At 53.4% G+C, this 15,285-nt stretch overlaps 6 protein-coding genes across 6 annotated transcripts; 3 read left to right on the plus strand and 3 right to left on the minus strand.

Annotated features, from left to right (window-relative positions):
* Positions 1-239: 239 nt before the first annotated feature.
* ASPACDRAFT_60412 (uncharacterized protein) lies at positions 240-1,185 on the plus strand (the record flags this gene model as incomplete). Its single annotated transcript, XM_020203554.1, has 2 exons — positions 240-347; positions 418-1,185. The coding sequence occupies 2 exons, from the start codon at positions 240-242 to the stop codon at positions 1,183-1,185; spliced, it is 876 nt and encodes a 291-aa protein (XP_020055905.1).
* An 82-nt stretch (positions 1,186-1,267) lies between these two features.
* Positions 1,268-3,117, minus strand: ASPACDRAFT_78561 (MFS transporter). Its single transcript, XM_020205208.1, has 3 exons — positions 2,886-3,117; positions 2,412-2,788; positions 1,268-2,342 (listed from the first exon to the last, which is right to left on the minus strand). Exons 1-3 carry the CDS (start codon positions 2,997-2,999, stop codon positions 1,325-1,327), a joined length of 1,509 nt encoding a protein of 502 aa, XP_020055906.1. The 5' UTR covers positions 3,000-3,117; the 3' UTR covers positions 1,268-1,324.
* Positions 3,118-4,977: 1,860 nt separating this feature from the next.
* ASPACDRAFT_1869454 (uncharacterized protein) lies at positions 4,978-6,878 on the minus strand (the record flags this gene model as incomplete). The annotated part of the gene is made up of 1 exon (XM_020197931.1): positions 4,978-6,878. The coding sequence occupies one exon, from the start codon at positions 6,876-6,878 to the stop codon at positions 5,037-5,039; it is 1,842 nt and encodes a 613-aa protein (XP_020055907.1). The 3' UTR covers positions 4,978-5,036.
* A 1,629-nt stretch (positions 6,879-8,507) lies between these two features.
* ASPACDRAFT_43188 (uncharacterized protein) lies at positions 8,508-9,183 on the plus strand (the record flags this gene model as incomplete). The annotated part of the gene is made up of 2 exons (XM_020201211.1): positions 8,508-8,713; positions 8,775-9,183. The coding sequence occupies 2 exons, from the start codon at positions 8,508-8,510 to the stop codon at positions 9,181-9,183; spliced, it is 615 nt and encodes a 204-aa protein (XP_020055908.1).
* Positions 9,184-11,623: 2,440 nt separating this feature from the next.
* ASPACDRAFT_52276 (uncharacterized protein) lies at positions 11,624-12,520 on the plus strand (the record flags this gene model as incomplete). The annotated part of the gene is made up of 1 exon (XM_020202592.1): positions 11,624-12,520. One exon carries the CDS (start codon positions 11,624-11,626, stop codon positions 12,518-12,520), a length of 897 nt encoding a protein of 298 aa, XP_020055909.1.
* A 347-nt stretch (positions 12,521-12,867) lies between these two features.
* Positions 12,868-14,706, minus strand: ASPACDRAFT_43190 (uncharacterized protein; the record flags this gene model as incomplete). The annotated part of the gene is made up of 1 exon (XM_020201212.1): positions 12,868-14,706. One exon carries the CDS (start codon positions 14,704-14,706, stop codon positions 12,868-12,870), a length of 1,839 nt encoding a protein of 612 aa, XP_020055910.1.
* Positions 14,707-15,285: the final 579 nt, after the last annotated feature.

Raw genomic sequence — 15,285 nt, forward strand, 5'->3', positions numbered from 1 at the left:
TGGCCAAATGATTCCTTCTCTAATTCACAAATTGATACGAGACGAAGATAGACGCATATGCCTTTTCGAACGCCACACTCACTCTCCATTTTCTACTCATACGAAGTTAGAGGCAGGCTATATTCAACCCAGGGTTGTATCTTGTCCCATCACATACTCACCAAGTCAATCCACCCGCCAAACCATCACCTTGAACACCGATTTCCAGCAAACACAGCATTTGGTTCAAGACAGCAATCATGATAGCCACCGAAATAGCCGGCCTAGTCGGCTCCTTATCACCCAGCAAGGTCTTTCTCGTCGCATTTGCCGTACTGAACTGGAAATCTCTGCCCTTCGCATGGACGGTACGCCCATACTCGAGTCTACAAACACAATCCCTTCCATCTAGCATCCCACTGACCCAGAGCCATCCAGACTCGTCTCGTCTACTGGTTCATCCGCGGGCTCTACGACCTCGCCCACCCACCCAGCAACCCCAGCCCGCCCGTCGACCTGCAAGGCAACCCAACCCACCCGATATTCGCCGTGGCCACCACCACCTCCTACTGCTCCCTGCTCGAGACGGATTACAACTTTCACAAATCTAACAGCACCTACTATGCCGACTTGGACGCCTCGCGCATCACGCCCATGGCCTACTTCTACTGGCCCGGGCGCGAGAAAGTCAGCGCGGAGATCGATGCCGAACTCGCCGCCCAGGCCACAGCCGAGGGGATCCCGCCGCCGAAAAGTGCACCGATCTTCATCGCTCTCGGCGGCGTGTACTGCAGTTTCAAGAAGGAGATCAAGCCGTTCGAGCGGTACGAGATGCGGTCGCAGGTTGTGGCCTGGGATCGGAAGTGGATCTACGTGCTGACGCACTTTGTGAAGACGGGCAAGCGAAACAAGGATGGGAGCAGCATCGTCGCGGCGGTGGGAATGAGCAAGTACTGTGTGAAGAAGGGGAGATTGACGGTGCCCGTGGAGAGATTGCTCGCCGCTGGAGGGAAGGTGCCTGCTAAGCCGGTGGCGATGGCGGACAAGGGCAGTCGGAGCAGCGTAGATGCACCGTTCGAGTTCACACCGGCTAGCAAGGCAGGAAGTGAGTGGACGTGGGAGCAGATCGAGGCGCAGCGGCTGCAAGGCTTGAAATACTGTCGGTCCTTTATGGGGATTGATGACGACTTTTATGGAACTTCATAGTAGAGCTGCTGGTTCTTTTCTTTTTTTAGCAATGATATTAGAAGTGGAATCATCGACGGAAGACCAGTAGAATATGATATTAGCGCTTCTATTACTCTGTTTATATTTGGTATATATCTATTCATTCTGTTACTCGAATCTACACCCCAGTGGCGTACTGGCTTCTCCTCCGCAACGCCGGCCCGTAAATCCACAACAGAATCGGGGCGGGCACCCCGATCACGAACCCGACCAAAGCAAGCACCGAGTTTCCCCAGCCGTAGTGCAGCTTGTCATAGAGATACGGGGCAAACAGCGGGAAAGTAAACCCCGCCAGCGAGCGCAACGACTGCGCCCCCGCACTCGCCGACGCGGCGTAGGTGGGATACACATCCAAGGCATACAGTTGGGTGCACTGCGTGCCATACTTGACCCCGATGGCAAACAGCGCAATGCCGATGTCCGGCATGATCCAATGCAAATGATGCTGCGCACTCCAGCCATACCACAGCAGTCCGATAGGGACCATTAGGGCACCCGGCAGTAGCAGTGGGAGACGGAACTCGGGCTGGGCGGTGCCATTGTTGCCCGCCACCAACCGGCGGTAGACGATACCGATCAGCATGGCACAGGATTGGGTGCCAATGATGTACCCCACGGCCAACCCTAGATAGTTTAAGCCGGCGATGCTGATCGACTGGTGGTACTTGGTGGTCCAGAGCTCGGCAAAGGTCGCCAACGCCAGGTAGACCAGCCCGAACAAGTAGGAAATGTACAGGGTCAGCACCTGGAAGATGGGCTGCGTGGCCAGCAGAATATACGGCCGGGTACAGGCAACCTGCAGTTTTTTGCGCAGACTCAGGTCGTCTTCCTCCCATTTGGTGCGGAGGGAAGCGTTGCCTGTCTCCTTGCGTAGTCGGGCTGCTTTGCGACCCAGCAGCACCGGAGCGTAGGTCTCTTGGAAGAAAAAGGTGGCGATTAGTTGAAATAGGCCATCCGCGATGCTCACGCTCCAGAAGGTCCAGCGCCAGGAGCTGTACTGAGTGATAAATCCACCTAACAGAGGACCCAGGGTTGGTCCTAGCAGCGTGACCATAGTGTAGATACTGACGGACAATCCTCGCTCTTCTTTGCGCCACAGATCACCGAGAATGCCAGAAGCAATCACACTTGCCGCACTGTAGATGGAATCAGAACATGAAAACAGGTCGATGAGGCCAAACAGGGCCGGATATGGGGCAACCCACCTTCCACCGAATCCAGCAAAGAAGCGACAGACGATCAGCTGAGGCCCTGTCTGTGCAAACCCACACGCGGTATTGAAGGCGAGATAGATCAGATTGAATCCCTGCAAGATGACGCGCCGCCCATAGACCTCGGACATCGGGGCGGAGAATAGGGGCCCGAAGGCGTAGGCCAGGAGGAAGATCGACAGGCTCATCGTTTGCTCGAAGGCATGGTGGATGTGCAGGTCTTTCGCGATCGTGCTCAAGGCTGGAGCGGTCATGGAGGTGGAGATGGGCGAGATGAAGGCAAAGGTTGAGGCGATGGCGGTCATTCTCCATCGCATCTTGAACGACCAGTTCTTCGGGTTGTCGGGATCATCTTCGCCGTCCCAGGTCACCTTGGAAGTGTCAATAGCGGATTGGAGGGGGAGGAGGAGATTTAGATGAACACTGGTATGTAGTAGATGCAGTGTCCGACCGAAAGAAACGACTTACCAGGTTGATGTTGGAGTCTGTCTCGGAGGCTTGACATTCCTTGATCGGCGGTGGCTCTTTGCTTTGGGCAGGGTCGGTCGCGGGGACTGGCCCTTGAGACGGGGAAGTCTCCATGCTGCCACGGTCGGAAAGTTCTCAAATTTAGAGAAGCCAGGCAGACAGCAAGGAAGAACAAAAGCAGTGGAAAATGAGCCGTGACACCGAGTGGGAAGCTACGCAGAGCGTGGCGTACTTCCGACCGGAATGGGAGATTGATAGAGGGAGAGAGATGTGGTGGTGTTGTTGCTGTTGTTGTAGGGCCAGCATCGGTCTTGGCGTTCTCTCAACCCATTTTTTCTGATCAATTGACTGACGGCACTGCACTGCACTAAGCTGGCCTGGCCTGGCCTCAACGGGCAATCTTCTTCCAGACTGATCAGAACTCAGAGAATCCGTTAGCTTCATCATCAAAGTCCAGCTTTGACTGCTGACCCCTCATCTGTTCCTACTCCGCAGCCCAAGAAAATGTTCTCCCCCTCACGCCCTCACGCCCGCACGCCCGTATTCCTGCATTCCTGCAATCCCCTATTCCTAGCCCTCCTTCCCCCCACCTCCAAGGTTGAATTTGAGGCTCAATAGTCCAGCCTTGGTTCCATCCCTCGTGCATATTTTTTCTGGCTCCGATCTGGTAGTGTACTCAAGTTTCTGGTCCATGGAAAAAAGCAACTAGCGGAGTCTTCGACCTGGCGGGAATTTCCGCTGTCATGGTACTCGGCCTTGACGCCTTCGACCTAGAGTGACTCCATGCAACCACTACATATCGCCATGGCCTTTTCAGATACATCTTGTTAGTCTCGCAATTAACTATATATTCCCTTTGTTATAGCAGGCATGGCAGAGAGCCTAGAGCAATGGATAGAAATGGCGTCGCGGTCGGCCCTGAGCCAAGTCGGGCCGAGTAGTTGCCGAAATCCGGAGCTCACGACGGTTAGTCATCTCTGCTCGGCCGGCTTTCGGCATTGCGCCTCTCCGCTCTACCTTGTCTACTACAAAGTCTACTACAAAGTCTACAACCACATGGCTGCTGATGGCCTACATGAATTGGAAATCTGTAATAAAGTATTAGCCAGTAGCCTAGTGAGCTAGTGCCGCTGTATGGCTGCACTGGATCTTTTTCTCGAACATCCTCCACGTGTAGTTAGCTAGGGTCCACTATTGTGGATGCAGGATGCATCCCCAGTACTCTATAGCAGGATGATTTGTTCGGAGGTCAGGAACTTATTCGAATCAGCTTCGTATAACAAAATCAAGAAAACAAAAGAAAACAAAAGCAACAAGTCCGCGTGACTTGGAAAACTGGTCGACACCCGCTACCCTAGCGCCAAGCCACCCGTTAGAGATATATATTGTGTTACTAGAATCCATTCCTAACAATGCGACCTCCTACAGAGCATACCGTTGTCCAGCTTGAGAGCTTTACCATGACAGTGTTAGTTGAAGTCTCCGAATCGTCAAACCACTTCACTGATCGATCGACCCTACAACCACAGAGCACTGAATGAGAAGCGATGAAGCCTCATTCTACCCGCAACGTACCCACATTCCCGTGGACAAGGAAAATCATGCTCCACCGCGCGGATAAGGCCCTGGTCAGCCAATTAATATTGATCAGTAATTGTGGAAGTGTTGGGACAAGATCCCTGCAAGATTTCAAGGCTGGACAGACACCAAGCCTAGGCTAGGTTGCTAGCCCGCTAGTCTGGCTCTCATGCATTATTGCTCCACCAACACGCAAGCGAGAGAGTCTAGCCTCAAACGAGGAATTGGGGTTGACAGGGCCCGGCTATTTTGGGGATTTTGACGAAATCACGCGCTAAATCTGAGTGGGGGAGCAAATCTCAACCCCCAAGAGTGCTTGGACAAAGCTTGCCAACATAGTTTATTGGATTTGAAAGGATTGACAATTTGGAATGGGAGGGAGAGGTGGGACGCGGCTATGCTGGGTGGGGCGGCCTGAGGCCCATCTCGAGCCGATCGTGCTGGAGGTTTGACTTCGGATAACCAAAAGAAAACGGAAAAAAAAAAAAAAAAAAAAAGAAGATTGCATTTGAGGTTTTGAAAATAATGAACATGCCAACTCCTAGAGCCGGTAAGTCCCAGAGAATGTTCCGTTTAGAGATCAGAGATCGGCTTGAGCTGAGAAAGGTAAGCATCCTCACGATGCGTATCGCCATGGATGCTGCTGGCATCGAATCCGGGGAATGCTTCTTCTCCGAGGTCATCGATCACCTCGCGTACCTGGACTGCCAGAGCATTGCGGGTCGCTCGAATTTGACTCAAAGATCCCGATGAACGTGGGTTCAATGCGACCAATAACGGTGGTAAGGACTTCAAAATATCCATACCAGTGTCGCCGATCTCGAGAGCTGCAAATGATACCCCGACCAGGAGAGCGAAGAACCCGATCGCAAATTGCCACAAAGGGACAGAATCCGGGATGTAAGTCTGGACCTGCATATACCAGGGCAGAAGATCAGAATAGTAGCCACCAGAGCGCTCGTAGCGCAGCCAGAAGCAGACCAGGAATGTGTACCAAGTGTACAGCGCCGGGACTAATCCAAGCGCCACCAGGATCTTCCAGCTTGCAACGACGTCTTGGGCTCGGACTTTAACCACTGATGCTGCCAATGCTTGCCGTTTCTTCTTAACCGAAATCACCTTGGTCGTCACGAAGACAGGCCAAAACAAAAGTACCCCAGGAAGGGTGCCGACGCTCAAGACAACCAACTCCGTAAGCCGATACAGTAGCGTAGCAAAGGCCACCAGCCATGGGCGATCGGTGATATTGCCCCATTCCACCTGGTGGTCCTTAATGCCCAGTGCTCGCAGCTTGACATTATAATCCAAGACTGCCTGCGTAAGTCGCACCACTCGCGGGTCATCCCGGTATCTCGTGTACCCCTTGAGTAGCCGCCGGTTCCATTGGACTACCAACGGCAAGGGAAGCTTCTTGCCGATCGGCTTATACAGGCGTCTGGTGGCCTGGATCAGTTGTAGGGTCTCGTGGTCCGGACTGGGTTGAGTGACCGCTGCGAGACCATCATTGATCGTCTCCAGCAGGGAGCCAATGGCATTGCGCTTCTGTGCTCCCCCGGCTTCGTAGGCCTTGACCTGATCGGGATGAACATCAATGGGATGGCCAAACTCAATGACGGCCCGCGATCGGAATTTATGGGCGTGAAAGTAGTTCATGCCGCAAGGGATGATGGACAGGCTACAGTCCGGATCCCGCGATAGGGCTCCGAGGGCCATGATGGCTACACCGGCTTTCAAGGGGAGCAGGTCCGAGCGGTCATGGCTGCCGCCCTCCGGGAAGATGCCGATGCAGGCCCCCTGCGACAACTCTCGCCAGACGGAGGCAAACATGCGTTTCTGATCAATGTGCGGGGCGACCTTGAACCTCGTTCCTTCGCCCGTCACTGGTGTCAGCAGGGCCATGGCGTGGGGAGTCTGAAACGGGGCTCGAAGCCGGAGCTCAGTCGGCCCTACAATCTCCTCAATGTACTGGCTTTCTGGCACGGCTTTGCCAATCTTGGGCAGGATGATGCTGCCCCCGACCATGAAGTCTGGCCCCGTGAAGTCAGTGTCAATCCCACTGATGCGAGTCGGGTCCCCCTCGGGAGAAGGCAGGTAGATGGTACCCTGGCCCGGTCGGACATGGTCCATGGCGCGGGTGACGGGAAGATTCCCCAAGGCGCCCGCGATGGTGCCAATGTAGGGCTCGTGCAGTGATTTCTCTGCGATGAGGAAGGAGATACGGCGGCCAACATGCTTCTTCATTAGCTGCATCAGAACCAGCGAGTCGACGAATTGATTGGCGTGTGGCGCAGCCACCAGGATGACGGGTCCCTTGTTGGGGACCCGGAAGGAGTTACGAGGCGAGACCTCCCGGAAGAAGACATCCAGCGTAACACTGAGAACTTGAAGTCCCAGGTCATACACCCAAGGAATCATTGGCTTGGCTCGTGCGGAGCTTGCCACTGGTTGCTGTTGGAGTTGATTCTCGTCATTTGTGATTGAATCGCGTAAGTCAGCACGATTGGAATCTGTGTGCGGCGGCTGACGGGGATCGTTCTGAGCGGCCATGGCAGTGAGAATCAACCTGCTTGTTTTGTCAACAGGTGGTTGTCTCGTCCAGGAAGAAAATTCTAACTGCGAGCGGGCGTAGCAAACATTGCCGAATTATGAGTGTTTGAGCGAATTGCAGGTGAGAGAGTCCGACAGGATTACCATCAGAATCCCAATGAGCCGCGATGGAGACACTAAGGCTGCTAACCACGCCCCAGCTGGATGCCTCCACTTCATCCTGCCAGTCTTGGAGCGGGTCCGGCGGGTTCGATCGATCATTGGTGACGGCGTATTTCCACGGACGTTGGCAGTCGCTGGAGATGTAGCATCTTGAACTGCCTAATCACTGCCCAGGATTGATGTAGGTAAGAAGGACAGGAAACTCCGAATGGTCGGTAGTTGACTTGGTCATTTCGGCTTAATAATGATCACCCAGGATGCGAACCCGGGCGTTTAGGAATGTGGTGTGAAGTTTGGAGTGTGTGAGTAAGAAATTGGTCAATTTTAGCGTGTGACAGCCTCCAACTGGTGGGCCCTGATTGGGTGGCCGTGCATTCTGTCCGGCAGGGTCCTTCGAAACCTTTGCAGCTGGGACGGCGATAGCTTGTGGGTGTGATAGAAGTGGAGCGCCTAACCACCTTTGTCTTCCCCCCCTCCCCCCCCCCACTTCACCGTGAAGATATGTTCAGAACTTAAGCTTCCGTTTTGGTATCAGACCAGGGGGGGGATCTTAGTATTGACTAAAATAGTCCAAGAAAATACGAGGAAGGCTGCATGGTGGTTTCCAAAAGGACGATCCTTCTATTTTTGGCTAGGAGGCATTCTGGCAGTGAGTCTGATCCTCAACCCTATGTGGCAGGAATTGAGGGTGACTGCATAATATGATCAGCCTCCATGGTTCTCAAATGTTTTATGTTTTGGCCGAGAAATTCGAGGGTAATACTACACAGGAGACAGGTTAAGGTATAACTACCAGCGAACAGGTGTTTGAGTTAAGGAAGTGAAAAGTTAAGGCATCAGTGGTAGGTATAGTATCAGTGGTGGTAGTTAGAGGGAACGGGCCGGGAGATTAATCGGGCAGGTGTGATTGGTGATCAGGTAGGTTTTTATCTCCGCCAGCTAGTCCGGGATCCTTCCGCGGTCTAGAAGCCCTGAACCACTGGCAAGCTGATATTACTTTCCCTCCATTTTGCAGCTTTCTCTATCACTACGTGCCTGTATGAGTGTGAACATGCCCCATGAGGCTTGGAGGGGAGGGGTGAGATTGTATCAGCGGACTCAGGCTAAAGAGCGGGGTTTGCTTTGTCGCGACTCGCTTGGTGGGCAGTGATGACCCCCTCAGTGGATTCTGCACTGGTTTGTGCATTCTGCCCGCAGCAACTCGAATGCCCTACCCTTCCCACGTGTAGGTGGAGCGAAGCATGCAGCTGGAATATAAATTGAGTGGTTAGCATGCAACTCCAACTCCCACCCATGTACTCAGACAGATCTGCAGACACATACTTGCCAGACGCAATGGAACCGTTATCAAGCCCGTTTCAAACCTTCGGTCACCAACCAGATTTCCCCGACCTGATGGATACCCTGCATTATGATGATATGGTTCCCGAGTTTGCCTGGGATGAGAGCTCATCCGTGGAAGGGCTGGAGAGCATCTCAAGGGAGGAGAGCTTGGTGTTCAACCTCGACCAAGCCACAGACTTGCCAGTCATGACTCTAGAGTGAGTTAATCAGCACCACCCTACCTCCAGCGAGCATTTTCTGACCACCCTTCCGTAACAGCTCGGAACAACTACAAGACCATCGCCAACCGTACGGCGACATTGATCCCCTCCTTATGGCGGACTTCTACCAACAGGATACAAACCAGCTAGCCGAGATGCTTGAGACTACGACACCGAAACAAAAGCCACAACAATCTTCCAAGACTTTCCAATGCTGGGATCATGGCTGTAATGGCCGACACTTCTCTTCCAAAAGCAACCTTATCCGACACCAGAAGGAGAAATCCAAGACCACCAGCAATTTCACATGCCCCTTGTGCGCAGCAGTCTTTACCCGAAGCTCCGCGCGGGATACGCACCTGGCTCGTCAAAGCTGCAACCGCATCCGCCGATACTCCAACGGTCGGCCACGACCCAGCCGACTTGCGGTTTTGAGCAACCCAGAGTTGGTACGGATTATAACTTAGCAGAGGAGGGCATGGAAAGGGTGGGAAGAAAAATTAGGGCTACGGATGGCTTGACCCGAGTCCGGGCCATGGGTGTTGGACCGGCACTATGAATATACCCCAAGACGATACAAGATAGAGACAGAGACCGATTCTTTTATGAAATCATACAATTCAATTTTGAGTACAGCACAGTCCGATGGAGCAGGTGTAACATGTTCAATCATTCGTACAATCCCCCACAATAGTATCCCTACTCTCGAGCTGAAATAATCCCTGGCAACAGCGTACAGACTCCCTATCTGAACCTAGTTTTGGTTCAGCATTTGGGGATAGTCGGCCTTCCTTTCATCCTTAGCCTTCTGGACCTATATTCTCGCTCAAGGCAAATTCAGCCTCGTAAATAAAGTTCGTGACAAAGGGCCATGTGGACTGGTACACTAGCCAGGGCCAGGCCGTGCAGCAGTCCCACCGCACTATTGTTGTAGCCATGTGGAGCTCTCCATCTGAAGCTGTTGGTTCCTCAAGTAGTCTAGTTTCCATTGACTGCAGCCGAGTAAGTACCAATTGTGCCAAGCGCGTTGCTTTCCCTTTTGAATGTCGAGTCATAGTGTATACGTCGGTTTGACCCGCCTTCAATGCTGTGCAGTGTCCACTTTGTCGATTTACCCGGCCGAGACAATCCACCGTCTATTCGATCTGATTCACGTTGGACTTTCGGTCCCACAAGGGATCTTGGGGGCCAAAGTCAATCACGATTCATGAATTGTGCTTCAGGAACATCATTGGGCGGTCGCCCCGCATGCCCCATAATGCCGCGTGAAGCTTGGCCGAAGACATCGCCACCCGGATCTTGGCCGCTCGGGTTTTCTCTGGGCAAAACTCGATAAACTCATTTTTGGCACAGTGCACCCGTCGATTTGACGTATGCTTCGAGTCTAAGAATCAGAACCGAAGGGACGATTTATGATTTGGTCAGCGGTGAGGAGGTGGCGTGATTAGTCACTGAAGAGTCCTGTTCACTTCCTCAAGAAAGGTTTGAGATCTTCCGCAAGAATGACTGATACTTTCCCTCAGATATTGACTGTTCTGCAGGTACAAGAACGTCGCTCTGAAAAGAGCCCAGAGTACAAACTTTTTGTTGTCATGCAGATCTCTATTTGTATGGTGACCGCTCCGATATCCTACAATGCTCGCGGTAATCACGTACATGTCCAAGGCGTACGGCTAATATATCTGTGACCATATGGCTTGAGGGATCCAATCCCAGCGATGACGATCAAGCTTGTTCACATCACAAGAATACGGCGTGGCATGAAGATCGTCAGTGGAGGACAACGCTTCATGTGTCGATCGACAGCACATAGGGCTGAACTGCACGGGGCATTCATGGCATAAGTCTCATGCAGTGTACTGTACCTCGAGTGGACCAACGGTAAGCATCAGACCCTGTCGATCAGCCGGAACTCAGGCAGAGATGAAATCATGGTTGACTCGAAACATGACAGATATGGACCGAGCGTGAGCTCCAGCCTGTCAGTAGCTAGTGACAGAGCATCCCGAGCACGTACCAAGGAAAGCAAGTCAACCCGGCCGATCTCTGTGTTTTGTGGCTGCCTGGACCCTGACTCATCTCTGCCAGCGCTTGTAGTTCATTGCAGAGGACAATATGAAAGCCCAGAGGAAGCGTTGAAGGCCATCGTGGGCTATAGTCGTGGCATTGAGTATCCAAATAATTGGATTTTTTTTGTCGCGTCAGATATCTCTTCTCACTACCGCTCTTCTGCCTGTTGGCGAGAGATTGCAGGGGTAGGTATGCTTTACGAGTTTCAATGCTTCAGTCGTGGCAGCCAAATCATGTGAGCAAATTCCAGCCTTCGAGGCTTTAACAGCATTATCAAGTTCCACACATGTGAAACTCCTTACACATCTTCGACTACTCAAGCATATTGCATTATGCATCGCTGTTTGCGCTCTTGCTCTTACTCAGCAGAGTATTCAATAGCCTTATCTGTGTACTTGTATGCAGATATCATATTGAGTATCGCCAGACTCAGTGTGGCCAGAGCACATCCCCCCCGGATTACGGGCTTGAGATTTATCTCCCTTTGTTAGCGCCCATGAACAAGGAATCAATTTTTCTCACAATACTTGCGATAAGACACATGAGAAAGGTTACCAGCGGCAAGCTCCGGCCTGCATGTCAGACGATGAAGCCAAGCAAAGCCAGGCCAGACTGATCCGGCCATCCTGCAATCCCGCAATCCATTGATCCATCCATCCATTGATCCATCCATCCCCAAATCCACGATCCCTCTCCTTCCTGCATCTCCACGAGTATGGTCGTCGTAGCTAACACTATATTCACCATATTCTGCAACGTAGTCCCGGAGCTGTCTCAAACCGACCATCCAACTTTACCGTAACCCCAGATCACCCAAAAGAACTATCCTCAATCACCATGCCAGGCACTCTCGTCTCCCGCAATACCACCGGCAAGGTGGGCATGTGGAACGGCACTCGTGACGGTGAAAACGCCTACATCGACCACGCCAACGGCTCCACCAACATCAAACCCCCCAAAGAAATCGATATCACCGTGACGGATCTCCGCTCGGTGTCGCCGCAACCCACCCACGCCAGCAAAGGTTACCAAGTCGTCCGCCACACCACCTCCATCACCCCAGAACAGTTCCTCGCCGCCGCTGACACCGAGGAAGGCAAAACCACCATCGAAACCCAGTACTACCCGGAGGTCCAGAGACTCGTCACTGAGGTCACCGGCGCCGCAACAGTGATCCCGTTCGGGTTCCGCGTGCGCCAGCAGAACCTGAACGCAAAGAACGTCTTCGCCGCCAAGTCCAAGGGCAGCTCCCTGGCCGTGGCACACGTCGACCGCGACCTCGATAACGGGTTCCTGCGGCTGCAGAATGTCGTCGGCGCCGAGGAGGCCGAACGCCTCGTGCGCACCCACAAGCGCTGGGCCTCCGTCAACGTTTGGCGGTCAATCGACCAGGCCGTCAAGCAGTGGCCGCTGCTACTGATCAACCACGAGAAGATCGAGGACTGGCATTATGACACACATATGGAACGCTTGTACACCATCAACGACCCCTCCGAGGCGGAGACTGGCGGTAAGGACCACGACACGGTGCTGAAGTTTGATCCGCGGTACGAGTATTATTTCGCCAGCGACCTGGATGTCGATGAGGCGTTGGTGTTCAGCTCGTTTGACACGGATGTCACCAAAGTCGTGCCCCATGGGGCGTTCTGGGATAATGACACTCCGGAAGATGCGCCGACGAGGCGGTCGATTGAGGCGAGGTCGTTTGTGTTTTGGGATCCAATTGAGGCGTGACTGTTCTTCTGCAATTAGCTATTCTCTACTCTCTGTTTGAAATGTCATTGTCTGGCTTGACTCCGGTCGGAAACACTATGCTGTTCTGAAACGGTCTGTTACACTCATCCTTCGTGAAGGCTTTCTGGTAGGTAGCCGGAAGCGCATTCCCACCGAGTACATACATATAAAATGGGGCTGCTGCCTCATCGTAAAATATTAATACAGAGACGCTTCTCTCGCTACAGAGTATCTATGTCAGGCAGGAATCCAGCACACCAAATGTGAATGTTAACAAGTCATCATAAAAGGAAAAGAGCTATATACTACTACTCGATATCATTCTCACCATTGACATAAGCGTACGATCACTCCGCCCAAGGAACCTCCAGATACAATAATGGAACATGCTGCTGCGACCCATGAGTGTCCGTCTCCCCGAAAGTTCCGCACACGATCGGTCGCTTGATCGTCGCCTTGAAAGCACAGGCGGAGGGCCAGTACATGCACACCAGGACCTCTTCCGTCGGAATTTGGTACAGACGAGCGATGGTGTCGGCATTGAGCACGTCTGTCGAGCGAACCTTCTCGAGCGCGTTGAGATCGCGAAAGAGGACGTCAAAGGTCAGCTCAAACGGACCAGCGTTCTTACTCCGCACCACCGAAGCAATGTCGCCGAGGTAACGATGGCCTGGAGATGGGGGCGGTTGGAGGAAAACATCTCTGGAGCCCAGCTCGCAGGGGGGCATCGGGCGGTCCTTGAGTTTCCTTCCATTCTTCCGCTGCAGACTGTCTCTCGGGTGCACTGCCAATTGTCCCTGGTCCTCCGACAATACAGGCGTCCATTGTGCGGTGATCGGAAAGTGGGAGGTCGGATCGTCCACCTGCATGAGATGGTAGACGCAAAATTCACAGGCCGGTCCCAGTGTCAAATTGCTCGGGTTGATGGGCATGGCGAGATTGCCGCCCGTGGCCGCTTGGTAGGGGTAGGGTCCGTGGACGAGGTAAGTTCGCGCCAGCTTGCAGGCTTCGGTGGTCTGCGACTGGGTCTGCGCATGAAGATGGGCGATGATGGCCACCTCCTTGGGGATGGTGGATCGATCTCGTTCGAGAGCTCCCATGACTCCATCCTTGCCGTAGACATGCATCCGGCAGTCGAAATCAAACTCCAGCTTCTCGTGCATCGCCTTGACCACCTCCGTGGTGAAGTAGTCGATTTGATGGATCAGAATCGGATCTCGAACGGCTCCAATAACAACACCGTGATATCCACTGACTCGCGCCCCTTCCAGCTTGACCATGTAGGGGTCAGACTTCTGGAATTGCGCTCCGGACACTCGCACCGTCCGGCCATCGGCCAGTTCTTCATAGGACGCATCGGCCAGGAGTAAGGCACCGCCCGGTCCGTGTAGAATATCAGGACGAGCATTCTCGTACAAGGCGTGCGCAGCGACCGAATTCTTGGTGCAGCGCGCACTGGGCTTGAGCGGGGTGATCTCAAAGCACGAGGGCTCCTTGCGAATGACCGCCAGGGCCTCGGGGGACTTGGGCGTGGCACATGACGCCCCACACTCCATGATCTTGCCCATGTGGTAGATGACCCCCAGATCCGTGAAGCCGTGGTACAGACAAGCCGCGACGTAGGGGGCTGGATCGTACGAGCGTCCTCCGATGATGATGTCGAAATCCGGATGCTCCTGCATCGCCTTCACATAGGGCTCGGGCCCCATCTGGGCGACAAGCAACCGGGCCTGGACCAGGTGTTCCTCCTGCAGGGGAGGCGCCGCGCCACAAGGCACAATCTGATCGGCCTGCACCTTTTGCGAGACTAGTTCTTTGGAGATTCCGGATTTGATCGTGACCACCTTCAGCGGTCGAAAGTGCTTCTCGGCGATGATTTGGTTGATAATGTCGACAAACATGTCGACCGCGTCGTCCTCCCCATTGCCTCCGGCCGAGCTGATGATGACGGGTACGCGATTGAAATGACAAGCTGCGATCAGAATGGCCAGATCGCGAGCATATCGCTCGGTCGGAAATGTCGTAGATCCCAGGGCAAGTCGTGATGGTCCACCATCGGTCGATCCGCTGTCCAACACAATCGCATCCACCCCGGCGTCGACGGCTTGCCAGAACAGCGGCTCACTGAAGCCATATCCCAGCATTCCCACTGGGGTGAGAATGCGCAACTCTTTCTTGTCCTGCATGCTGACTGAATGAACCTTTGGCGAGAATTGGACAAGAATGGCGACCGTCAGTGCTCAGCAGCAGTGGGCTGCAGATGAGCCAACAGATATGGCTCTGACAACAACAGTCCACGGTGCCAAGCACAGACACATAATTGAAAGGCTGAGGGATCAAAGGATTGCTGGACTATGGGTGGTATTCTGGCCGATTAGATTGTGTGGGAGGGATTGCGGGATTGTTGGATTGCCGGACTGCGCCTCCTCGACAAGTGAGATCAGGCAAAAGCATCATCAGAGATTATATACACCAACACCACCATTGTACTATTGTGGTTGCAGTTGTTCAACATCATCTCATCTCTTCACACATAATAATGACTACCCAGCTTCAACAAATGGTGGGAGGTTCCCTTCCTCTGGAACCTGCCCATCTACAAGTTCTCGACTCTCGGTCGGGCGCGAGCATCAAAGTCCCCATCCACCCCGGCAATTACATTCACGCCTCCGATCTGAGCAAGATCCAATCCCCTGAACCGACCAAGAACAGCAGCGATGTAGATCTCCATGCGCCTCGGTCCTTGCGGATCCTGGACAATGGCT

The sequence above is a fragment of the Aspergillus aculeatus genome (assembly GCF_001890905.1).
Source record: "Aspergillus aculeatus ATCC 16872 unplaced genomic scaffold ASPACscaffold_8, whole genome shotgun sequence".
Classification (NCBI taxonomy): domain Eukaryota; kingdom Fungi; phylum Ascomycota; class Eurotiomycetes; order Eurotiales; family Aspergillaceae; genus Aspergillus; species Aspergillus aculeatus.

Excerpts from the sequence above, each read along its gene's own strand:
- ASPACDRAFT_78561 (XM_020205208.1), bottom strand. The coding sequence starts at position 2,999 with ATGGAGACTTCCCCGTCTCAAGGGCCAGTCCCCGCGACCGACCCTGCC. Across the intron at positions 2,789-2,885 it reads CAGACTCCAACATCAACCTG|GTGACCTGGGACGGCGAAGA; the intron begins GTAAGTCGTTTC and ends GACACTTCCAAG. Across the intron at positions 2,343-2,411 it reads TTTGCTGGATTCGGTGGAAG|TGCGGCAAGTGTGATTGCTT; the intron begins GTGGGTTGCCCC and ends TTCCATCTACAG.